The sequence below is a fragment of the Idiotropiscis lumnitzeri genome, chromosome 10 (genome assembly GCF_059441095.1).
Source record: "Idiotropiscis lumnitzeri isolate Australia: NSW breed Sydney's pygmy pipehorse chromosome 10, RoL_Ilum_1.0, whole genome shotgun sequence".
Taxonomy (NCBI): Eukaryota; Metazoa; Chordata; class Actinopteri; order Syngnathiformes; family Syngnathidae; genus Idiotropiscis; species Idiotropiscis lumnitzeri.
In genome coordinates this window covers 4645003-4671125 of record NC_142400.1, presented here as the reverse complement: position 1 = coordinate 4671125, position 26123 = coordinate 4645003, and the positions used below count along the sequence as shown (strand labels likewise).

The following is a 26123-nucleotide window of genomic DNA, read 5'->3' as shown; positions in this document are numbered from 1 at the left end:
GGATTGGGCCTTAAAATGCGATTGAAAAAATGTTTTTGGGGGTTGTTTTTTTTCCCTAGGTCCATGGCATTAAATAGGAAAAAAATGCATTTTTTTTGCATTTCGCCTCCAACGTATTTCCCAAAAAGTTTGAACACGTTTGCCAGTCATGATTTTTTTTTTTTACTGTATTGGCTGTTTTTAGGACTTTGATTCTAACAAATAGGCACAGAGCATACGAGGATACGCGGCTCCCTGCCGCTCTCAGAGAAACAGCCCTAATCTTTAATGACCCTAACATGCATGCCATGAAAAATCAGACAGGGGTCACACAGGGAGCCCGAGCCGAGATCCAAACTCAGAACCTCTCGACTGTGAGAAAAAATGTGCTACCATCAACTCCGCAGTGCTGGCTTTACTTGTAGTTTTATCAACAGATTTAAAAAAAAACTCAAAAAAAAAACACCTTTTGAAAGGACGATTAAAATCCAAGAGCACAAAAAGAACCGTGTGAAGAGCCACAAAGGACGGAGGAGCGATGAAGGGCAGACCCAGTACAGGGCAGGACACGAGGCGGGGAAGCAGACAAAGCGAGAGGAAGAACTCGATGAGAATTTAATGTGAAGGTCAACTTGTTAAAATCTCTAAGAGAGTATTAGTCCCATCAGTGTTGAGGAAGGGAGGGAGGGAGGGAGGACGAGCACAAGGAGGAGGGTGGGAACGTGAGATGCCCGAGAGAGGCTTTTGCTGCTTTGGCAAGTACTGTACTACAGTAAATGGAGGGGTCAGCAGCTTCTCGCTCTGTGTGTGTGTGTGTGCGTGCGTGCGTGCGTGTGCTTGAGGTTGCACTTTTGTGCATGCGTAAAAGTGGGAGGTGGCGTGACAGAGAGGCGATAAGGCGAGAAGCTGTTTGTATCACCGCAGCTCTTTATTCTTCTTTACCGTTCCATTTACGGCTCGTTTTCCCCGTCACAATCAACGTGCAGAACAGATACATAAAGTCGCTAGTGAAACCTTTGGGGATTATATCTTGGGGGGAAAAAAAAACAATCAGATCTGAATTATGGTGTTATTTAAACTCGGCTTGCTGGAATTTGTTGAGGAAATAATGAGTTTGACGTGCCAGGTGCCGGATAAGAGCGACAATCGAGGAGATAATTTCCGTATTGTTACTAGTGCAGCATAAAAAAGTTCAATTGCAGACAAGAAGGTCGCTAGTAGCAGAAAAAGTTACTGTGGTCGTTTTACTAGTGTGCTGAATTGTCTTCCTTGAGTGTATAAAGAGCAAATTAGTACTTGCACCTCAAGCAGGATATGAAGGATATTGAATAAATGCTCAAACGACTTTCCATCCAGCCACCTGGCCAGGCTCAGATAGCGCCCGATGACAGTTGACGCTATTATTTGCTCGCCATATTGAACCGCTTCCAGGGAGCCGCGCTTTTTAATTACAACTAATCGATGAGGACGCGCCAGAAAACGGCACGAGCTCACAAACCCCAAGCGAAAGGCTCTTTCAAAATAAATTGGACCTTTGAAGGTGATTTATAAAAAAAATAAATTAATAATGACGAGAGTGGGGAAAAAAAGTGGCCCAATTTGAGGTGGTAAAGGGTGATGATGACAGAGAATGAGAGCCCACAGCCAATGTCAGCGTGGCTTCTGAGCGGGTTGTGTGAGGTCAGCGCATGTGTGTGTGTGTGCGTGTGTGTGTTTGACGCAAATTTCAGAGGGAGAGCGAGCCCATGGGTTGATGAAATGGCAAGGTCCAATGGAATGTCTGGTTGAAAATATATAAATATAGACATCAAATTACATACATTCAAAAACAACAACATGAATATCTAGTTAAATAATCTAAACAAAAAAAAGGAATAAAAATAATCAAATATGTAAAAAAGGAAAAAGTAACAAGTAATCATCTAATCTAAATAAAAAACCTTTCCATATGAATAAAATGAAAATGCAAACTAAATTCATCCAAAAAGTAATAAATGATAAGTGATCAACTAAAATAAAAATAATGCTAAATAAAATGGACAACATGAAACAAACAAATAATGGACTGAAGGTAACACGAAAAACACATCAGATATGAAAAAGTGAAATAAAATCAATAAAAAAATAATGTAAAATTAAATATAATTATTAAAATATTTTAAAAAGTAGTTACATTTTAAAGAAAGCACAGATTAAATTGAAAAAAATGTAAGGAATGAAAAGGAAATAAACTAATAATAAAATAAGAAGTGAAATAGAACAAAATAATTAATACAAAAAATAAAATACTAATTAAAAAATGGTAAAAACAACAAATGAGCCCATAATATCACTGACATTGTGCCGTAATTGCCAATGTCTCAACTCGCACATTTATCATTTTTTTTCAGCCTACACGTACAGATGTTACTTTTTTTTACTTTATTTTATTGTTGTCATTATTATCTTTTCACAAATTATTGACCTACTTAAGTAATTGAAAATGTCTTGCTCTCTTTGAATGTTAATGGTTGAACAAACACGTCATTTCTGGGATCTCCCCAAAAGTGATCATTTTGGAGTTTTGCCTGACACCAGCAATATGAAAAAAAAAAAAAAAAAAGACCAAAATCAAATTAATCGTGAAAATAATGAAGAACGAAAAAACATGAATAAAAATGGCCAAATTTTGCTTGGCATGGTGAATCCATTTAGTCCGCATGTTGTCAGGCTCAATTATTCGAAATAAACTGAATCTTTCTCCACTCTTCACCTGTGCAAAAGTCCACCATTAGATTTGTTCCTCACCGAAAATAAGAAAAAAACTGTTACTGTAACACACAAAATCGATCGAGGTGAAACTTTCTTGAGGGGTGGCCACAAAATTAAAAAAAAGAGCAAAATATGGATAAAGACGCAGGAATTTATTTTCGCCGTATATCACCGTCAAGCTTAACACCATCTGTTCATCAGCCTCCGTGGACCAACAACTTTAGAGAGACACCTTTTGTCAAGTGCTAACCGATTCTCTAATTAAAGGATTTTTATTGCAATAAATCTGCTGTCCACAAACAATAAAATAGTTCACTATATTTCTGGGGAAACCCTATGAAAACTGAGTTTAAAAAAAAGAAAGAAAAAAAGAACAGAATCTACGTAGTCCGCATGCAAAATTCTGAAATCAGACAAACAAATCTTACACGGTGTTCTACAACACATGCATTCTCTCCATTATTGCGTCACACATGAATCGGTCGAGTCGGGTTAAATCGACGAGAGCTCTGCTCTAGAAGGCGGCAGTACAAAACTAGACTATTGGCACGGTTGTTTGGGTTATTTTTAGACTGCAGTGAGGGGGGAGGGAGCAAACTGTGGGTTGAGGAAGGAGAAGCCCTGGAAGTCTTCCTGGTTGACGGCCGCCAGCACGTCCGGGTCCGAGGGAGTGAGCGCCGACGGGGCCGCCGTGAAGAACTTGTCGAAGTTTTCCCCTTTTCTGCCGCCCTGTTGAAAGCGAGCAGAGGATGTGACGCCAGTCGGAGGAATCTCGGAATATGGGAGCAGCCCAAGAGAAGAAACGATGTGAATTCATTTGCGGCGGTCAATTGTTGCTTCCAGAATTTGTGGATGATAGATTTCCTTTTCTGTCCAATCAGATTTCAGCTTCTGTGTGGTCGAATATGCCCAGGTCCCTCAGAATCAAAAGTATAAACTAGAAGATAATGAGGCAAATTTCCGATTCATCTTCATGGAGCCGAAGCGTTTTGAGCGATGGGACGTGGAGCGACGCATGGAAATTTCGCCCATTCGCAAAAAAAAAAAATAAAATAAATAGAAAAATAAAAAATTAACTAACAACTGAATAAATGTCAATTCAAATTGCCTGCACGATTAAATAAAATGCTGCAACAGTTTGACCTTTCAAAGTATTATCTTCATATTTTCATGTCTTCATTATTTCTATTGCCATTAAAATATTTCCCTCCAGGGAAAAGTCATTTTCTAGAAGTCTTGAATGTTTGGAAGAAGTCCAACTGGACGGCGAGCATCCCCAGTGCCGCACGTGAACAGCGGTTCGTTCTTTCAGCTAATGGGCCGGACCCCCTAACCCCCTGCGCATGATGGAGCCGGCAAACGGGCGGCTCATGGAGCGCTAATGATGACATACATTTGCATAGGGAAGGAGGGGGCGGGAACCGGAGGTCGCAAAGGTCATGTCTGTAATGGCCGCACTGGCAATCAAAGCCTTGAAAAGTTGATGTGGGAGTGATCTGGAGAAGACGGAAGCAGGCTAGTGGAGTCTTGCCACACTTTTTAGATCAAAAAAAAAAAATGGATATTTGACGTCTTAAGCCGTCAATGGCAGTAAATGAGTTCATGTCGTAAATGTATCTAAAAAGGTGACAACAGTTTTGTTCTGACTAACCAAGAGGATGGAAAATATTCAAATGTCATCCACGGGGAGCGCTTTGGTCCTGCGAGGACAAATCTGAAATTGGTTCAAGAAATATTAAAATAAGATTTTGAAATTAGAAATCGCTACTATGGAGTCGTTTGCGTGTGAAAGCCTTGAGCAGATTAGATTGACATGACGACAGAGGCTGAAATCCGATTGGACAAAACATCTCACATCCACATAGAAATAAGGAAAAATTGAGCAGCCGAGAGAAACGTACTAATGCTAATTAATGCACAATGGGAAGAAGAATGACCGGAGGCAAAAAAAAAAAATGAAGTATGTTCGAGAACGCCATGAGGTCCGATGTGTTGGACTGACTGATCTGGGGATGAAGGGCGGCGGGATCTCCAGCCTCTCCAAACGGTCCCAGTCGATCCAGCGGAAGAACGGATGCTCCCTGATCTCGCGTTCCGCGTCCTCGCCTCCACCCAGGCGCTTGGCGGGGTGCTTTGTGAGCAGCTTCAGTAAAAAAAAAAAAAAAAAAAAAAAGACCACAAAGGAGAAACAAATGAATCTATCCGCAACTCTGGACAGTCAAGTTTGATGTCATGCATGGAGTGCACGTACCCCCTTGCAGATAGCGACAGCTTCACGCGAGAGACTCTTGGGGTAGGAAACGCACTGCTCCATGATGGACTGGAAAAGCTCCTCCTCGTCAATGCCGTCAAAAGGCGGCTGGGGGAAAAAAAAGAAAAAGTGAAATTCAACCTCTATGCAGGGACTCTACACACACTTTTTTTTTTTTTTTTTAATAATTATTCATGGCAACTTTAAATAACTTTGTCGCCGGGCAATCATGCATCACAACAGACGAAGATGGGTATGATACCTGTCCTGCCAACATTTCATAGAGCAGCACACCGTAAGACCACCAGTCCACCGCCTTGTTGTACGGCTGGTAGGCCACGATCTGCAAATAAGGAAGAATCGGTCATTAAATTCCATTTTCAACACTCTCAGATAAGTATTTAAGTTTCATCTTTACGCTGACAAAAAAATGTGGCTTTAGATCGAAAGATAAAGCAAGAGGAATTGCTGTAAATGAGGGCGCAGATATTTTGTGTTCTAGATGAGATGAAAGAATTCAGTTGCTGAATCTGCACTCTTAATTTTACTTAACTTATTCAATACATGAGACATACAGTCCCCGCCTCCCAAAGACGTATTTATACGTCTTAGACATTTTTTTTTTTTTGGGGACGTCATAGCTCCGTGTTTTTATAGCATTAGAACACAATATTCTGTTGGCCTCGCAAAATCCAGAAAAACGCTGGAATTGAGGGGTTTCCTCTTGTGAAAATTTCTGGGATTAAATGAGTTAGTAGAGTTTACAGTCTTGAAGCTGCTAGGCAAGATGTCAACACAGCATCACTTGACTCCACCCCCCTCAAGCCTCTGACATGGAGTCGAGCGCTTTCCAGTTGCTTGTTTTTAACTTTTGCTGCAAAATTGAAGTTCAATAATCGGAGAGGGATGAATTTCCGTTTTAACATATATGACAAAAAGATTTTTCAATTGTTATTTTTTGAAAACATTTACCTTGAGTAAAGGAGTTGAATGACAATTTTGAATTTCTCCAGAGTATTTATTTTTATGATTGATGTACTTTTGCCATCTCTAGATGGAAACGGATCCATTACGTTGGAAGATAGTACGAACGAGTGTCGCGATAATGTGTGAAAGTGTTTACAAGTGTGTGAGTGTGTGTGCGTCACAAGGGAACAAGCCCACAACCCCCCTGGGGGGAGTTTATTGTATCGCATCCAAAATGTCAAATGCAGCAGAATCAATGCGTGTTTACATAAGAGAGTCGATTCTCAGGGGCCCCGTATGTTTATCAAAGACGCGCACAACAAGTCACGTCCTCACTTTTGTCTCTCTCCACCGTGCATGTCTCTCGACGCCTTCAATTGCCCCCTGAACACACACACACACACACACGCTCCGTACTGTAAAGACGATTCATCACACAGACTTTTTTTTTTTTGGGCATTTGCAGGCAAGCTGGATTAATTTGTGTTTGAGATTTTAGTTTTCGCACCTTTCTCACGCTTCATCAGTCACACTTGTCAAGCGCAACACGAGGATGGTGAGACAAGGTCTGTGAAGGACAGTGCTGCTTTTGCGGCGGTGTGTTGCAGGTTCCCAGCTGTGCTAATTGAATCAGCTAATAGCTGAAAAAAAAAAAAAAAACGCTGACAAGGTCGCATGGGAGGCACGAAGGGGGAACTGCAGCAAAGGGCTGCAGGTGAAAGGAGTAAGAAGAAGGGAAACCAGGCCAAACGGTGCCGTTCAGGTATGCTCAGTCCGGTACGGTTTGGCAGGGATGACATGGGCCGTGCAAGGCCTTGCAATGCTCTAAAACCAACCGCAATTAAAATATTTGCTCCATGAAATTGGATTCATTTGTAACCAACATTTTATAGGAATGAAAAAGAAAGCCCTAGATGCCACAGGATGGCGGCAAAGCACTACTTTTGTCTTCACGAGGCGCCTCAACGCTCTTTAATGTAGTTTCTTAGCACCGAAATGCCGCAAGTTGGTGGTAAAGCACTAGTTTTGTCTAAATGAAGCCCCTGAACTCATTTCAACATAATTCCTTGGCACCAGGATGCCACAATGTGGCGGCAATGTACTACTTTTGACCAAATGAAGCTAATTAACACTTAAATGTTGTTCCTTGGCACCAAGAAGCCATAAGACGGCGGCAAAGCATTTCTTTTGTCTAAATGAAGCTCCTCAACTGACTTCAACATAGTTTCTTGGTACCAGGATGCCGCTAGATGTTGTCAAAGAAGTGTTTTTATTGCTTAAGGACAAAGGCAGTTAATATGTGAGAGTTTCAGTGAATAACAGGATAGATAAAAAAAAAATTCAAATAGCCAAATAGATGGTTGCCAATAAAATTAATTTGGTACCCGTCCCAACTGTTGCCAATAGAAATGAAGTCCCAAACTGTGCTGCTTGTCGCTCCTACCTCGGGGGCGATGTAGTCCGGGGTGCCACAGAAGGTGTGCGTGGTGTCCCCCTCAAACATCCCCTCCCTGCACATGCCAAAGTCGGCAATCTTAATGTGGCCCTCGCTGTCCAGCAGCACATTGTCCAGCTTGAGATCCCTGAGGAAAGGCGGCACCACACGCCGTATGACTCATTTGGATTGATGCCGCAAAGCAGCTTTCAAAGACTCCTTTGCTAAGAAAGACAAGAGTGATGTCGCTTGGCTCGCTGCACTGCGGAGGAACGACTCGGGCCCCCGAATGTGACATAAATCAGCTTTTACCTGTAGATGATCCCTTTGCTGTGGAGAAAGAACAGGCCCACCGCAATCTCTGCTGCGTAAAACCTGCAGCGAGCGAGAGAGAGATTTTGCTTTAGTAGATGTATCCGGAAACATGTAAATCAAAAAGGGAAGGATGACATGAAGAGGCGGCAGGGTGATGAAAGGCGGCGCAAGCAACTAGATGAAAGGCAAATCAAAAAAAAAAAAAAAAAAAAAAGAGCAACAGGCCATAAATTAGTTTTGGATGATTGATCAAAGATTATCGGATGACGCAGATGAGAAAGCGAGATTAGTGGGAGGAGTGGAGCCGCTCCTCCAGCTGAGGACTTTTTCAAGAGTCGCCAGGAATAATGAACAAAGCGGCCAGATAAGTGCGCGGCGCCAAGACGACGAGCGAAAGCGGCGTGGAGATAAGCGCACATACGCTGCGTGAGGCTCTTTGAACTTCCCGATGATCTGAATGTGAAACATCAGGTCTCCGCCGTTGACGTATTCCATCACGTAGTACAGGCGATCCTGTGGAAACACATCGCAAATCATTCACTGTGACAACTAATTGATTATCGAAATAATCGATTTTTTGGGAACGGAAAAACGGTCCAAAACACAAATGCAAAATAGAAACGCCGGCAAGCAGCTGCTGTGGACCACGAAACACGGCGTGACGCTCACACGCAGCCTCGCCGACTTTGGCCTGTGACATCACTCACGAGGCCACGCCTCTTAGCTCTAAAATTGGTTCTTTGTAGGCTTCTTTAGCGATCAGCCTTGCAAATGTAACACACTTTACATTTCACATTATTCGATTTATTTAAATAATCAAAAATATTTGTTCAATTAATTCAGACTTGGTTATATAATACAATTAATTATTAATAATTTTTTTTTTTTAATGAGAATTAAGTACAAAAGTTTTCCCACTCCTATTCTTCACATTCAAAATGAGATTCAGTTCTCAATTACATGACCTGGCTGAATAAAGGTTCGATAAATAAAGCTGAAAAACACACACACACACACGCGCGCGCACGCACACACCTCAGTCTGGAAGGCGCAGTAGAGCGACGTGAGAAAGTGGGGGCGCATCTGGAGCGCCAGGACCCTCCTTTCCACCAGGGCGCTCTCCGTGTCCTCATCCTGGAAGAGGACGTCCTTCTTCAGGACTTTGACGGCGAAAAGACGCTCGCTGCCTCGCTCCTCCGCCAGCAGCACCTGAGAGGAGTGGCGGGAAAGGGGACATTTCATTAGGTACAGCCGCGCACTTGAATGCAGTGACTCGTCACCACTGCGGCGTTGGTGTGCTGCAGAAAATTATGCAATTTCATTTCATTGGTTAGAAAATTTGTCTCAGGTAAAATAAGCGCCTGAGATTTTAAATGGTATGCATGAAAAATAAATAAAATTGTTGTCCACATTCCACACTTTTCATGTATGTTATATATGACAATGACGTAAATAAAAAAAATGTCATTTCGAAAAGAAATCGCTCAGGCTACCAGTGATGGGCCATTCTTAGAAACGGTAACAAGGGGAAAAAAAATCTTGTATTAGTATATCTTGGGGGTGGGCAAATATTTAGATTGGTGGGCCACAATGGGTTCTAAAATTTGACAGAAGGGGCCGGACCAGGAGCAGATGGATGGAGTGTTTTGGTCACCTCACCTCATCGGGGAGAATAAAAAATACATTTAATTTTAAATGAAAGTGAGCAAAAGCATCACAACAATATATATAATATGTCTTTGAAAAACCACATCATTTGGAAAATAAAACATTAACCAGGTTTATTCATTGAATTTTTTTCAAGTTTGGCGGGCCGGATTAAAACGTTTAACGGGCCGCATGTGGCCCCCGGGCCGTAGTTTGCCCACACCTGGCATATGCAGTCCTACGCTTGCTCAGCTACAACAGGTAACACAATCCACTGACAGTAATTGATTTGGGGCATTTCCATAAGTGAAATTGAAATCTGCCAAGCCGGGGGTTAAAATCTGTATTATTTTCTTCTTCCTGGGTGGCGTAACGGAAAATAACTGAGAAGCACTGATTTTTTTTTTTCTAATTTAACTTCAGTGAGAAACGCAAGCATGATGTAGCCCACTGATCATCCTCCGATTTTTTTTTTGTTACAGTATTGCATTATTTTTCTCTCATCATTTCAAAGGAATTAGATCCACAAATATTTTTTTCAGGAATTTGACAATGAAATATGTGTTGATTTAACAAAACAACCCGGCTCAATTTGCTTCGTTATTTTTATTCGATTTTTTTTTTTAACTGTCAAACCAAATTGAGTGTTACTCAAAATGACCGTGTACTGAACGTCACCAGATTGTGCAAGTGTACCTAATGTAGTGACCGACGAGTGTGTGAATTTGAAAGTGGTCGTAAATAAACCGCAGCACAGTACGCCACTTGGCTCAAAGGTAAAAAGCGGAATATATTCCGAGCTGACTTGAACGTGACTCAGAATGCATTTTCCCCTGTAAGGCTTTATGTTCTTGCCGCTCTTTTGCACGTGCCAAAAGTGTGTCACAAGTGCTTACGTGTCATCCCGCCGTGTGCATCGCGGGCATCCTAAAAAAAAAAAAAAAATAAATAAAAAAATCAAGCACGTGCTGCCACTCTTAGGACGCATGTCTGTGCTTACTGTGCGCAGTCATGCTGAAATGACCAAAACTAACATTTAATTAATGCTCCCCATAGTTCAAGGCACATTAACGTCAACGTGGGCAAATAGGCACTCTGGTTTTTAATCAGAAACTGCGGCATGGGGCTGATTTAAAAGCTAATGACGCTGTACGTGGCGAAAACGGGAGCGTAGAGGATTTGAGAAAACCAACTAACGGAGAGCCCAGAACTGTTTTTCAGTCCTGGCGACATTGCGGAGCTGCTCGCTGGTGTTTACTGGCAAATGGAATCGTAATTTACGGTACAATTAGCAGCCCTCGAGACGATGAAGACGACTGTGTGTGTTTGATGACCAGCTGCTCGTTGACTGAAACCGTGTCCATCTCTGCAATCCAATTCAGGATTCCTCTGCAGCTTTTCTTATTTAAAATCCAGCCTTCGTTAGTCATTAAAATAACTGAAATGCTCTAAGACGCCACAAGATGGCGACAAAACTCACTTTTGTTGAAAAGCAACAAGATGTGACCAGATTGTGTCAAAGCACTACTTTTGTCTAAATGGAGCCCTTCTACTCAATTCAGCACAGTTCCTTGGCACCAAGGTGCAGCGGGATGTCTGCAGAGTGCTTACGACGGTCTGAATGAAGCTCCTATAAGTGCGGCAAAACACTAATTTTGGCTAAAGAAGCTCCTCAACTCATGTCAACATAGGGCAGTTTCATGGCAACAAGATGAGGCAAGATGGTTGAAAAGCACTAATTTTGTCTAAATGGATCTTTTCAACTCACTTCAGCATAGTCCCTTGGTGCTAAGATGCCACAAGATGGCGGCAAAGCACTACTTGTTTTGCTTTTTGCCCTGAGCACAAAACAGCCAATATGGTGAGTGTTAGTTTAAAAAAATAATAATAAAAAATTAGCAAATGCGGAAATATGCGACTGCTTAAATGCAAAATGTGCAGGATTCATGGTGATATTCTTTGTATGTGAGATTACATTTCATTTCAAGCTGTAAAGCTTTGTCAAATTAACCAAGGCTCTGTTTGTATGCTCTGCATTATTAATACCATTGCTATATGAAGAGCAATTTGAATTTTAAAAAGCTCCTCTGAGTATAGGAAAGAGTACCAGAGTCGCTCCCTTGGCATGTAATAGTTTTTTTTTCCATTTAAAAATGATTGGTCACAGTATTAGAATGTTCTAAATCCCACACATAGTGCTCCTTCTCTCTTGCCTTGCTTGTTATCCCATTTCCTCTTGGCCATTTTGTCACTTCCCGCCTCACAGTAATCCTCTCCTTTCCTATCTGTGTGTGCCTCCTCCCTCAGCAGCCTCAAGTCTCTCTCCTTCCTTCCTTTACCCCCCCCACCCCCCCCCCCCCTTTAAACATCCATCTTACGTAAGTTGAGCTCTATTTCTCCCGTCCCCTGTTAAGACTCTCATCTGACAGTTATGAAACAGCACAGGGGAGCTGTAGACAAGGCAGAAGGACTCAAAACGCCACTCTCTTCACCGCGGCTCATCTACGGGAGGGACGGCGGGGGGGAACGGCGAGGGGGTTCGAAAGTGAAAATGGAGAGCACAGGCTCCCCGGGAAGGAGCACCTCCAGGAGGAGAGTCTGTTTGCCAGCCAGCGTGAGCTCACGACTGCTGACAGCACAAAAGACGCACACTTGAATTAATCATTGGCCGCTGTTGCAGGGGAGGGACAATGCGCCGAGGAGCTTCTGTTTGAAACGATACACCAAGGTCAATGCATCGATAGAAGACGTTTCGTTCCAAAGGAAGACGTTTACCTTGCCAAAACTGCCTTTGCCCAGCACCATGAGGAAGTTGAAGTCGTGGACGCCCACTCTGCCCTTGCTCGACCCGTGAGAGTGAGCGGGCGGACAGGCGGGCACGGGGGTCAGGGGCAGGGCCACGGGGAGGGGCTCGGACGGGGCGGCGGGTCCGGCCCGAGGCAGCGATGGTGTGAGACCGTCTGGCAGGGGCTCCTGCGGAGGGATGTGGGAAGAGATGCCGTTCAGACACGCAACAAATTTCAAACTCAAGTTCACCTCCCAGGGTGTTAATTGAGGAACAAGCCTACACTCTGGTGGAGAGAGAGAGAAGCACAGCGGGGATCTTCACTAAGATTTTTATGAAGGAAAATAGCACACTAAATATTCTCCTTTGTACAATAATGGAATTGTATAACATAATAGATAAATAGAATTATTATTTTTTTTTTTTAAATCACACGGCATCAATAGAATGGCCATTATGCTGCTCTTTCAGGTGTGCCTGCCAGTGAGACATCTGAACTGCTCTCATCTCGTCGGTACGGCACTAATAATAGTCGAACATACGACTGAGTGCTCTCACATTGTCTGTCTACGCCCTTTGTGTTCAGTGTGCCGCTAAAAGAGTTAGAACACCGCAACATAGTTGCTAATTAGCATTAGCATAAAGACATGCAGTTGTTCTCAATACAAAAAGCGTAATTCGCTTTGTTTTATGTTGATGTTCACAGTAAATCTCAATTGGGCGTGAAGACACTTTGAAACCTCATTTCTAAAAAAAAATGCGGACTTAAATGCTGCTTATTGTGCAGTGAGTTGACGAATGTTTTCAGCTACGAGCGTGGTCACAAAACCATTTCAACTCATACCACAAGCCACCATGTCCAAACAGGGTCAATTTCATATTTTTTAGAAAAATGATGATCCAAACTAAAATAGCTTCTCTTGGACACTTGAAATGTCGTCGAACTCAACCTCTTCCTCACACGGCGGGAGCCTCCCAGCATTTTGTCAGTATTGTATTGTTCTTTTTAAGATTGAAACCAGTGAAAATGCAGTGCCGTGGTACATGAACGCCTCTTTGACAGTTTCATCAATCAAAAAGGAGCATTGTTATCTTTGTAAAGGAATTTGCGGGGATATATCGCTTATATTGGATCTCATTAGATTGTGCAGGTGTCCCTAATGTGCGCTGCGGTACATCGAGGCACTTGTGTTTTTATCTGCTCAGATAAACTCAAAGTGGCAGTACAAGATTCTGACTGTGTGAGTCATAGCAGCTTGCTTTTATTGGAAGTAAATATTTGTAATGAGATAAAGGCCGAGCCAAGCCTGAGGAGAAGTGGCAGCACATTAAAAGTCTAAGTAGCAGCCTCACTTTCTGGTCAATGAATATAAATGCATTAGTCGGCTTTTTGGACAACAGGCACTCAATGTTTGAGAGTCGTGTGCGTTTACAGTCGTACCTGCAGATCCGGGTCGGGCACGGGGATGTTGTAATACTCTCCCTCGTCTTGGGCCAGCAGCTTGAACCAGCCGCTGATGGGACGACGGAAGATCTCGCTCACGCCGAAGGACAGCGCGCCCATGAAATCGTTGCGGGACGTACGGTCCCAGTCCCACACCTCCACGGACAGGCGCCGGTCCCACTGGTGGCCGCGCACGGAACTGCACACACATGTGAGAAAGTCTTCAGAATCAAATGAGTTACTGCAGGGGGACATTACAACAGAGATGACCAATTTCCTGTTTATGGGACTTTTGTAAATTGCACTTTAAAACAAACAAAAAAAAAATTCTAACTTTTTTTCGTCATATAGTCGTTCACTGCTAAAACCTAAAATCGAAGAAAAAAATTTACAATAAAATTACAATTTAGCAATTTTTAACAGTAATTTCTAAAACAGAATCATTCCCAATTTAATGTTTTTTCTCTATGAAATAAATACAATTGCAAAATGATTTAATTTAAATCTTATTTAAAAGAAATATTTTGCTGCTAAAATGATTATTTTCTGATTAAATCATATATATATAAATAAAGAATTAATTTGTTCTTTTTGTATTCATTTAAATTTTTCATTTGCGTGGGTTTTCGCCTCAAAACGAAATTTCAAGATGCCTTCAAATTTATCCATTTATTTAAAATAAATATTGTGTCCAGATAAATTTTTCTGAATTACCTACACTAAATAATAATGAAATTATGAATTGAAAATAAAATATTAATTTCTGAGATTAAAAAAAAACGTATATATATATATATATATATACATATATTAAAAAAGACAAAATGATTTTCCGATAAAAGACCACTTGATTGAGATAATTAAAATGTTATACATACAGTTTGTTCAAAGCCTGACTTTCAAACTCGCGTTCACATGGCTTGGACTCACAAAGTAAAACTCTCATTCCAGACCGGATTGAGTGTGGAGCGGATGGTCTTGGTCTTCTGTTTGCTGTGGCTCTTCGGGTCGGGAATCAATTTAAGTTTAACGTACGGATCTGACAGGCCATTCGGATCCATGGGCATCAGGTTACGAGCCTCCCCCACTAGAGAGCCAATGACAAACAAATATAGCCACGCGAGAACGAAAACACCGCTCGAGTCATTTAGCTCTTTCATTTACCTCCGATCGACTTCTCACCTGTGACGAAGACGTCTTCCTTCTCGCCTCGAACCGTCAGGTGGATCCGGCCCCGCTTCTCTGTGTGGTCCTGGCCGCAGAGACTGGGGACGCTGGTCTCACATCGTCGATGGACGTTCATGTCACAACCTGGAAATATTGCAAACACGCAAGTCAAAGCAGCACGAATAAGGTGCTAAAGAAGCACTCATGTTTTGGAAATATCCGGTACGGGGCGGCGGGCACGGGCATCCACCTGAATGGGAGCATCCACAGCACGCCCACATTGATTCAAATTTAGCTTCGAGTGCATTATTAGTGTTTGCGCTCAAAATTTATCTGCCAACTCTGTTTCCGTCTCCATTCTCTAAAATCCCCATCAGGATGTAAAGTCTGTCACAATATAAATGTAGAGAAGGCGAATTGTCATGCTTAGTGTGTTTTATTAGTCTTAGAATCGGCGCCCGTTTCAGTAGAACTCTCGCTCTGTACAACGTATAATTCAAACGCAGCTCAGTCCAAGAGGACGTTTTGACGTGAAGGAGGCGTCTCTGCTTTTTATTGTGAAGCCATCAATTCATGTCAAAGAAAATGGAGTGGAAGAAAGGTTATTTAACGTGAAAGGGCATGATGCATAAATCAGGCTTTGCCAGGAACTTCACACATTGCGCCTTCTTTTCACAGAGAGGTGCACGCCCTCGGCACACCTGACAATTGGGTAACAGAAAGTTGACTAAACAAACTTTAGACCAACGAAAAGCAGGTCTAAGTTGTGGTGCAGGCGGTATAACGTGATTTTGGTGGATTTGATTGACGCTCTGCTGATATGTGGTAGATGTTCACCATCATGATCGTCTTTAATACATTTTTAAAAATTCATCATCCTCCTAATTTCATTTCGAGGAAGTTGTACCTACAGGCGCATTTCATGCCCTGATGTATGAGGCCGTAGAGCAGCGAGCCACAGTGGTCGCAGAAGGTGGGGCTGGCGTAGGTGTGGATCTTGAACGCATGGTGACTCCTCAGGTCCTGAAAGGTAGCAAAAAAACATTATTGCCTCCAGATGTGCCACGACAGCAAGGACATGTTTACATGCGGATATGCGGGATGAGGACATTTGGAAAAGAATAGTCATGAATAAGCCAGGAGAGATAAGGGCGGACGTGGAAACGAGATCTAGGAACGTGTGTGTGTTTGTGTGTGTGAAGAGGGATGATTCATTTTATCTCTCATCATCAGCGCCCTCATTCTTTTCACCTTCCTCTGCTCTAGTGTTGAGTTGAAAATCCTCCATCTCGCTGTGTGTGCACTTTTCACTCTCTTATCGTTTCACACACACACGCACGAGTACAAACACACGGTTGCACATTGCGCTCCCCTTGACCCCATTCATGATGACGTTTATTTGGCCTGCTCAAAAAAAAAAAAAAAAAAAAAAAAAAGCATGAAGATAAATTGTTCCTAAAATCTTAAAAAAAAAAAAAAAAGCGGGAAGATGATGAAGGAATTTACTCTTCCTCTGCCTTGCAAGTCTTATCAGCTCCCCAACAACCCCCCCCCCCCCCCTCCTCCTCCTTCCCCGTAAACCCACCTCCTCGCGGCAGCCAGACGTGACAAGGATGCGTCTGGATTAATGAGCGAGCGAGTCATGCAAGCGTGTGAATGTGATGACTGGTACGCGATGAGCGGAAGGCGTCTCACATCTGGTCTGGGGGCCGTCACCGAGCCGGGACAGGTGAAGGTCACAAACTCGTGACACCTTTTGTGCACCACGAAACTGCAAACTAAAAAAAAAAAAAAAAAAAGAGGCGAGAGAGAGAGAGAGAGCGAGTTTGAGAGAGCAAGTGAGAGACACTCAAGTCAGCAACTCATCTGAGAAGATCAATAGCTAAATATCGATCGGCGTGTGTACCTTGACATTGGAATCCCTGCTTGCCGATGCCCCTGCGAGCGAATGAGAAAGACGCACAGATTAGAACGCTGAAACAATTAAGGCACCAACGCAATCTTCTCCACTGATTAAAAAAAACATACATAGGTGGACCACAACAGCGAGCAGTGTGATGAAAAAAAAAAAAAAAAAACATCTGCTGTGTCTTTCTTCCGCCTCGTTCGCCATTTTGGCTTCTTTCCCATGTCAACTTCGTCTTTTAATTGAATAATTAAATCCATTGATTGACCAAAGAATCCACTCAGCATCAGGCCTGCAGTCAAGCGAGCATTTTTGGGGAAGGGAAGACAAATAAGACACATGAAGAGTGGCAGAGGGGGTTTGTGAACGGGAAGTGACCATAATCACTTGAAGGGAGCAATGAAGGAGGCGTAATGTGCATGCGTGGATGTAAAGAATATGCGACTGTGAGCAGCACGTGAGGGACATTCTGCTTTTGACCAGCAGAGAGCATGAGAGAACCAGCTATGACGCAGCAATTAATGTTCTTTGGCTTACTTGGAGCGAAATGCAATCAATACCGATACTACAAAAAAAAAATGGGATGGAACAGCACACAATTGCGCCCACACAACAATCCATACTTATCTCATTACATGAGAAAAAAAATAAAAATAAAAATTAAATACATGACACTGACCAGAGATCCAGATTATTTTATGTATTCATGTGTGCAGATTGCTACAGATGTGTTTTGCTAGTCCAAGTTGGCTGTGACAAATTTTGCACCAAGCAACCAATCAGAAGACAGGAAAATGCTGACATCATCAAGGGGCCAATTTGCAATTTTGGAATCTGATTGGTTTAAGGAACAGTGGCATTGCTCAAGTAGTTCAAGTTACAACAGCTTGTACGACTGATTCTGAAGCCTCAGGGCAGATGAGATTGACACGGCAACACATGGAAGCTGAAATATGATTGGGCAAAAAATAAATAAATAAAAATCCACATGTACCGAAGCAGTGCAGCTAAGAAAAATACAACGGAATGAATAATGTTGGGAATTAGGGCGATCAAATATTTTTTGAATTTATTATTCTCTTGATTATATTGTCAATTAATTGAATAATCTGACAAAAAGAAATGCATTTAAACTTTTTTTCGCCCCAGTTACTGTTTATCGTTATGTACTTTTTCCATCGTTTGAGTCCAAATAGTTGGGTCGGTTAGTTGCATTTTTACTTTTGTTTGTTTTTTTTAAATTTCGGTAATCCATCACATTAAGGGTGGAAAATGTCTTGATCGTGATCGCAGGGGTGTGTAGACTTTTTAATCATCACGATCTTTTGTGATTAACGAGTAGGCAACGAGTGAATGATTGCAAGCACAGCCATAGTGAGGCATGCCGGGTCCATTTTAGGAACAAAGATCACCACTTCAAGTTAGCAATTTAGCTTGGAAGGACGCCCAAAGCAACATTTTTATGCTTCAGTGTTGCGTTTGTGATATTTTGTTATTAACCTAAAATTCGACACTGGGACTCAAACAACGTCCTCGGCAGTGTGAAGAAATGAGTGTGATAGTGCAGCCAAGATGGCAGCCAACTGGGGGGAATGTCCTGAAAACTACCCAGAGGCTGCTGGCACATACGGCAAGCGTCGTCCAACTTACAGCCTCGCCATATGTCACACAGCACACGCTTAGCACACATTTTATTCTGCAACTCGAGAAATATTGCACTCACAGCGCATTTACTCTCCTTCTACAACAGTTGTTTTTGCACATTTACACTCTCCGTGTGAGTGAAAATGTTGGCAGCAGCAAGAGTGGCAACAATAGATTATTCTGTGTATTCAACTTCAACTCCGAGACCTGCGCACAACTTTTTGCGATTTGCTATTCAAGGATTCATCCCTTTGTCTTTTTTTCTGTGGAACCGACCCACATCTATTTTCACGATTTTTTTTTTTTGCTCTTTCTCAAACAAACGAAGATGTGGAAAGCGCTGTCTGATCGGAAAGTAGCACATTGGTGTTGTTGAACTACGTGGAAACGATACGACCCAACTCTGTCAACCTAAACATTAAACATTGAGAATTTGATTTTTTTTTTCTGAACGTAACGCTAACAAACGATGCAAAATTCAATCGAAAGGCAAAATATTTTTTCATTTGTCGGCATGACTGTAGTTGACTACCGCAGTGGCCAAGTCACACACCCTTAAATGATAAAATGAAAAAAATATATATTTTTGTTGGAAGTTTTGGGTCACATTGAATAGAATACTAGCAGCGTTTTGAGATACAAACTCGGTCACGTAACGATTTAAACTCGTATCTCAAGACACCACTGTATGTACAGCATTTTTACGATTTTTATCATTAAAATTTGAGATCCAATACAAGAGCTGTGTCAATAATCACTTTTGACAGAAATTGTATTCTATGTCGAGGGAGCTCAAGTATCGAATCTCATTATCTTGTGCAAGTGTACCTAATGAAGTGTCTCGTGAGGATGCTTTGAACAGAATGTGAGCTATCGTGTGGGCTCCACCGGCGAGGAGAGGTTATTTGATCGGATGGGGTCGGTGTGCTGGCTGATGTGCGCTGTTTCAGCAGCCTCAAGGAGAGCGAAAAAAAACAAAAAAAAAAAGGCAGATGCGGCTGTGTTGCCTGAGGAGGCGGCTTAAAATCTACCGGGGTGCTTTCTCCACGAACACATGTGTCGGCGTCGGTGTTGTGCGCGTACCAGATGAAGTCGGTGCAGTGGCTACAGAAGGTGGGCTGCTTGAAGAAGCGGGCCGTGAATTGGTGATCTTTCACTTCGACGATCCTCTTGTGTTTGAGGGCGCCCTTCCTCTGGAACACGGGCACCCTGGGCGGAGGGGAAAGGGGCGAGGGCAGCGGGGAGCCGGCGGATGTCGGGGAGGCCAGTGTCAGCGGGCAAGGGGAAACGGGGGCGGACATGACGCCTGGAGGGAGACACTAGAGTAGATGAGAAGAAGAGAAAAAGGAAGGAAGGCAGAGGCAGGATGGATGATGGGGTGTCAGCGAGCACGCTATTGAGTTGCACACAAGGGGAAAGACCTTGAATGTGGGACGGAGGGGGGGGGGGTGTACGCAAGGACAAGGAGTTGGAGCCGCAGGAGACGGGATGGAACGCATAACGGGTCACGCTGAATACAAGAGTCGGAATGATGAGGCGAGGGACGCGTGTGCGGAGGTTATTTTAACAGCCGCACGATATATTGCGATCCATCTTTAAGACCTACATCGCAATTTCTGCCGCTACATCCGTTCTAACACTCAGTTTCTGGTTCACACTGTGAGTAAGGTATTCATGAATTTATTGTGGTAGCCGTTAGTGGTGGTGTAGAAGTGCACGTCATCAAACTGAGAGCTGTTTGTAAGATTTAGTAGAGGCGGAACGGAGCACAGTATTGTTACCCGAGCGTGAAATCATTATTACATAAGCACTTTATGGCGATTTTGACCTCTCGCTATCCTCCTCCTTGCACTCCCATCGTTGCGAGTCCAAAAGACCAATGATCACGTTAGATATTCATTATGATCTGCGGAAGACATTCTCCCCCCCAAAAAATTGTTACTAAAAGTATGTGGTCGCTATTGTTTTTTTTTCGGGATGCATCCGTTTAATAATAGATGGAAGAGTGTTGAGGTCTCCCGTACAACGTGATATTGACATCGTTGGCAAAATATCGCAATAATGCAAGATCTTGATTTTTTTCTGCCATTTTCACCCCAAATATTTTGCAAAATGTGAAGTACAAGTACAACTGAACACCACTGCAAACTCATTATAAATCTTTTGGTAGACGAATAAAAATGCCTTTGTGGAATGAGAAGCGGAATATTTGCCAAACGTTCACAACGCCACCGCTGGCAGAGTAACACATTTCGGTGGGGGCGGTGCGATGGTGTGGGACGGCATCGACATCGTCGAGGCTGAAAACAATCTGAGTCTGGGCCTCCAAGATGACAGCGAGCAGGAGCGGTGATTCAGAGGCGACCTCGCAATTTGGAGTCGAAAAAGAAAACGGCTGCCAGCAGTCCTGACCTACACCGTTAAACATTTGGTCATGCTGGACGTTGACCGAGTTGTGATGAATGTCGAGGAAGGAGTGGCAGGCCATCCCTCGGTGGTGTGTGACAGGCATGAAGACATTAAAAATAATATATTGTGCTATTGACAAAAATAAAATGAAAGATATTTGCTTTGGGGTCAAATTTCAAGATGAACTCAAAATTCTGGTCCAGTTGGAATTAGTATTAAAATAGTCCTCTTTATCTTGCTGTTCACAATTTGATGTCATGAGATCAAAATGAAACCAAATGCTTGAGCAATATTGCACTCCAGACAGGATGTGTGGCTTAGTTTGGTAACGAGATATTTGCATGTTTAAAAAAAATACAGAGAGACTGGAAGAGTCACAGAAAGGCAGAGAGGTGGGCATCCTCGGAAATTCTCAAGGCTCAAATTTTCAGCTCCTTGTTAAAGTTCGATGTGCCTTCACTAGTCTAAAGATTGCATTCTGATTAATACTGCGTTTGTGGAATATGAACTAAGCAGAAAATGACACCGATTTTTAGTCATCTCAGGGGGCGGCCATTTTGTCATTTCGATGACTGAAAATGGGATTACAGCTGCTCAGGTAACGACCAATCACGGGTCATCGGTTTTCTAAAGCTGAGCGATGATTAGTTGTTACCTGAGCCCTGAGCAATTGCGATTTTCAGTCGACAACAACAGGCAAAATGGCCGCCCGTTGAGCTGGACAAAAGCGGGGAGATTTTACTGCTTAACTCATATTCCGAAAACGCAATATTAATCAGTACGCCATGTATCGACTAGTGAGGCTGTAAAGAACATATTCTTGTTGAGAAAATGTGTGTTGACTTCCCCTTTAAAAAACAGCGAGCTGTGCGGCATCTCCTCAATTGTCTGAATTGGGACGTGTGCTCTTCTTGATTGTTGACTTCCTTCCGCCTTTTAATCCAAAAGGCTTCTTCAGTTCTACTTTTCAAGTTTGGAGTCTCCCCATTTATGTCTCCGCTCTGGTGTGTCACCCACCAGAGACGTAATTAGGAAGACTCCACATTTGAAAATTAGAACTGCGGAAGCCGTTTTTTTTAGGATTAAGGATGAAACGTCTTCGGCAAATAAGAGTCCGGTCGCCTCCATTGAACCTTTACGGCGTAGAATAAGCTCAATGGCAAAGGGAATATTTTACAACGTCAAACATACTCAAATGTGAGATTCCTCCAAATGGGGCAACTTTTTAAAAGCGAGACAAACTCTCCCTGTATATTTCTAACCGTTAAGTGGCAGGTATGGCGGCAACGAGAGGACGTAATGAAGGAGACAGAGGTTAATTTGCACACCGTGGCAAAGCGCTCTTAAGAGACTTGGAGTCGCTAAACAATTAACACAACTGTCCCACATTCTGCCTGTCCAGCCTGCCAACTCTCTCTTTCTCTCTCGCTCTTTCGGAATCCCTTACATCTCCATCTCCCCACGCCTCCCCCCCCGGTCGCCATGTCAACCCTGCCTCCTCTGTTGCCATGTCAACAACACCCTCACCACATGCTCCAATATTAGAGCCTGGGTCCTCTCCCCCACTGCCCGCCATGCCCTTATTACCAGTTTGTCTCATTTAGCGGAAGTTTCGACTGAGATCGTCTGCAGTGCGAGGAAGCTACTTTTTAAAATACACCTGAGGGTTGCTACGGTAACATAAACGGTAGCCACACCAATTGATGTTTAAAAACATTTGCAAGTTAGCCTGGAGCACAAAGCCACGTTTGGAAATGTGACGGATTGATGGTGCAAAGAATGAAGAAGTGACTGCTGGGTAAAATGGGACGGCGGCGGCGCTATTACATGTTTAATAATGCAAGGATGCAAAATATATCAAGAAAGTACCTGAAAATGCAAGAGAGTGTTTTGCAAGAAGGCTCGAGCGGCGGGTATCGTTCTTCACTTCCTTGGCCCTCACCTCGCAAGAGAGGCACCTGCACAGTAGATAGTCACTTCAGCGATAAGAAGAAAAGTAAGACGGGACCCAAAAATACCAGAAGTGGAAAGGAAATGAGGGAGTAAAAATTAAAAAAAAAAAAAAAAAAAAAAACAGGGAAGCTTTCTCGGCAGCAAGAGACTGCGATTCAAGCTTTCCTGGAACCAAAGATAGAAGTTGTAAATATCCGTTAACCCGCAGGCAGGGTGAGGATGAGGACGAGATGGAGAGGTGGTACTCGCTTTCCAAGATTGGTCCTGTTTTTAACAAGAGGAGGACGAAAAGATGAGCGCAAGAAAAAGAAAGAAAGAGAGAGCGAGAGAGAGAGGAGAGGCAGAGATTGAGGGGAATAGGAGGCGATTCATTCTGAAATCTGGGTTACTTCTCTCAAGAGGGGCCGAGGGAGGTGGAGAAAAGGGGACGGATAAGGCGAAAAAGCTGCCATTTTTTTTTTTTTTTTGCCACCATCCGTGATCCAGTGTAGATCGAGTGCCAACTGCCTCTCGCGCCTTCTTGGAGTGGCAGGCGGAGAAGGGAAAGAATGGCAGAGAGGAGGAGAAGGAAGCGTCGCGGAGCCAGATTGGAAGAAAAGAGCAGCGAGATGGCCTGCTGGAGACTTGCAGAAATAACTCGAGCATGGCAAAAAAAAAAAAAAAAAAGACGGCTGGTGGAGCTCCAAGCAGATGAGAGGAGAATCAACAGGCCCGTGAAATAAGCAAGGCTGTTACACATCTGCAGCAAGACTGCATTTAATTAAAAAAAGAAAAAAAAACATTCACACAGTTAAAAGTTACTTCACAGATCTCCACTTCAATGTTTTATTTCAATCCACACATGATGCATTGAGAAGGAATACATATTTGGTAGTAAATTGTTGACTCACTCTTGGTAACTACCTACTTACAAAGACTCCTCCCCCAAAATAAATAAATAAATAAATAAATAAATATATATATATATATATATATATATAAATCTAATCCCTAAATTTGTATTTTTCTTATTCTAATCTCTCATGTGCAGTCTCAAACGGGCCTGATCTCAAATCTCAAAATAGTGCATGCTGGCATCTGTTGGCGGTTTTGAATTGCTAAAATTGAATACAACCACGACTTTCACTGCTGTACCAGACCCTCCTCCACACTTTTCTGTGAAAAAAAAAAAAAATGGAATTGACGAGGACACTCGTCAATGGCAATGAACGAGTCAACACTCGGGATGTAATCTTATAGGATATAAGATAATCGGGTGGGTTGTCACGAGTTTGCACTTCCCTGAAGGCAGACTATTATGATTTATAAGGTAAATACGGGTCAGGGCCGATAACCTTATACAGTCAACGTGTTTAATATTCACAACTATAAATCTTGATGTGCGTGGCGAAAGCCAAGGAAAATATTTTTTGAGGACATCGCCATCGTACAACATTTGCTAGAGCTTGCGGATCCTAATTTGAGAACTGTATCATACCCACCGCAACGGATAATAGTATCTCGTGTGTGCAGTGGTAAGTAGGTAATAGACACCTAGTCACAATTAATTACACCGTGGGTGTGACTGTGGCTCAACCTGCTGTGGGCATGGACGGGGGGGGTGGGGCAAGGAGGGCAGGGAAGCAGGCAGAGGTGAGGGCGGGGATTGGGGCCAGCATGCAAGGACAAAGGTCTGGATTGGAGTGGGATGGAGAGACTGCGAGAGTGAGCGAAAGGCTGAAGGTCTAATTAATAGAAATGTAGGTTATTAGTCTCCTGATGAGGACGCTGGCCGAGAATTAATTAACAATTATAATTAGCAAGATTGTTCGAGAGCAAAATGGTGTCAGCAAGCCAGATAAGAAAGCGCCAGCGTGCATGAATGTGTGTTTGTATGCGCCGTCATCAGTATGCCAGTCAGCGTGAACATGTGCTGTCTGACAATGATATATGTCATTTCAGCATTAATCATTCGGAACCAGCAGCTGATCGAAACTGATAGGAGCTTTGCCTGTGTCCCCCCCCCAAAAAAATAAAAATATATCGCCAAACTGCCGCTGACTTGATTTTGGAGCTGGGTGGACTTACACTTTTCATTTGTCTTATCTCGGATGATTGGTCTCTGTCTGTTGTCGTAAATAACTGAGTAATGGGTCCTTGCATTGTCGCGTGGTGTGGCTTGCAAGTCAATATGCGTTCCCGCTGAGCAGTGGACATCTCCAATGGTAGTATGGCTCTCTTCCACCAGTCGGGTATTGAGACTTTTTAAAGAAAATAGCGATATGAGCCCAACATTTTTATTTTCTTTCAGTTGTGAAAGGTATTACCGTAATTATTTTTTCTTAAGTAATCCCATTTTAGTCCTTTTTTTTTTAATAGTCATTCCACAAATTCGCCATGACTTTTGATTTCCAATCAAATCTACTGTTAAAGTAATACAGAACGATTGCAAGGACCATGTTGGCAAAAAACAGAAGTCACGCACCTCAGTAGTCTTCTATGACGAGTCGGCTGTGTGTTTTCAGCGCCTTTTGGAGCATTCTGTCAAGCTTCCATCCCAGGCCCTATAAAAAAAAAAAAAAAAAAAAAAAAAACATCAGCACTCACACACAGATGCATTTTTTTGCATTATTTTACTTGTATTTATTACACTCGTTAACAGCGAATTGTGTCCCCAAACGCATTTATAAAACCAATTTCAAAACTGTTTAAACTTTTTTTTTCTGAGCACATTCATTTTCATCGTTCAAATATGTTGTACAAAAGTTGACGAAATACAGATTTTCCCATGCATTGGAATTTCTAGTTATGATGTAAGGCCGCTTGATTAAGGAAAAAAAAATGATCACGATTATTTTGGTAATAATTGAAATTGCGATTATTCAAATGGTTATTTATTTTTTTAGTATAAAACATGATCATGTTTAAACAAAAATTAAAAACAATTATATAAAAAATATTCAAGTTAGGTTTTCCTTGTATAAACAAAACTTGCTATGCATTTCCATTGAACTGCTGCAACATTTAAATAAACAATTTCCATAAATCAAAGTAGAAATATTGAACTCAAGTATGCTCACTATATTATTAGACATGGAAAAGTACTATTTTAACATTTTATTAAGATAATAATATATATAGAGAGAGAGAGAGATATATATTTTTTTGATTGTACCAATTTTGTAATTATTGAGTGCAGAAATCGAATTTCCATAAAGCCCTAATATGAAAAAAAATATTTATAATTCTTAATTAAATATTTATTAGAAGCGTTCTGTGACTTTTTTGTTTGGTCGTGTTTGTAAGACTTTTTTCATGTAAAATATGTGTCAACAGAAAGATTGGTCATCAACGGATGATAAAGGAGTCAAGCAGCAAAATCCAAGCCAGATAACGAAAATGCTACATTTGGAAGCTTTGTCAAGGCAACGGACGCCGCAATCAATGACGCAGACAGTCAGCCCTCTCTGTCTCGCTGCAGACGGCTAACTT

At 42.4% G+C, this 26123-nt stretch overlaps 1 protein-coding gene across 4 annotated transcripts; it reads right to left on the bottom strand.

The window, feature by feature from the left end:
- Positions 1-885: 885 nt before the first annotated feature.
- Positions 886-25830, bottom strand: prkcg (protein kinase C, gamma). Of its 4 annotated transcripts, none has more exons than XM_088306611.1 (18): positions 25117-25830; positions 22569-22657; positions 19374-19609; positions 16647-16678; positions 16436-16518; positions 15652-15763; positions 14756-14884; positions 14504-14660; positions 13571-13772; positions 12120-12317; positions 8733-8906; positions 8119-8210; positions 7695-7757; positions 7392-7530; positions 5244-5324; positions 4982-5089; positions 4733-4873; positions 886-3459 (listed from the first exon to the last, which is right to left on the bottom strand). In XM_088306611.1, exons 3-18 carry the CDS (start codon positions 19589-19591, stop codon positions 3298-3300), a joined length of 2091 nt encoding a protein of 696 aa, XP_088162737.1. In that variant the 5' UTR covers positions 19592-19609; positions 22569-22657; positions 25117-25830; the 3' UTR covers positions 886-3297. The 4 variants fall into 4 exon arrangements, 3 of the variants coding, with proteins under 3 accessions (XP_088162737.1, XP_088162736.1, XP_088162738.1); XM_088306610.1 differs by having other exon boundaries at positions 19374-19596; XM_088306612.1 differs by lacking the exon at positions 7392-7530 and having other exon boundaries at positions 19374-19596.
- Between the last annotated feature and the right edge of the window lie 293 nt (positions 25831-26123).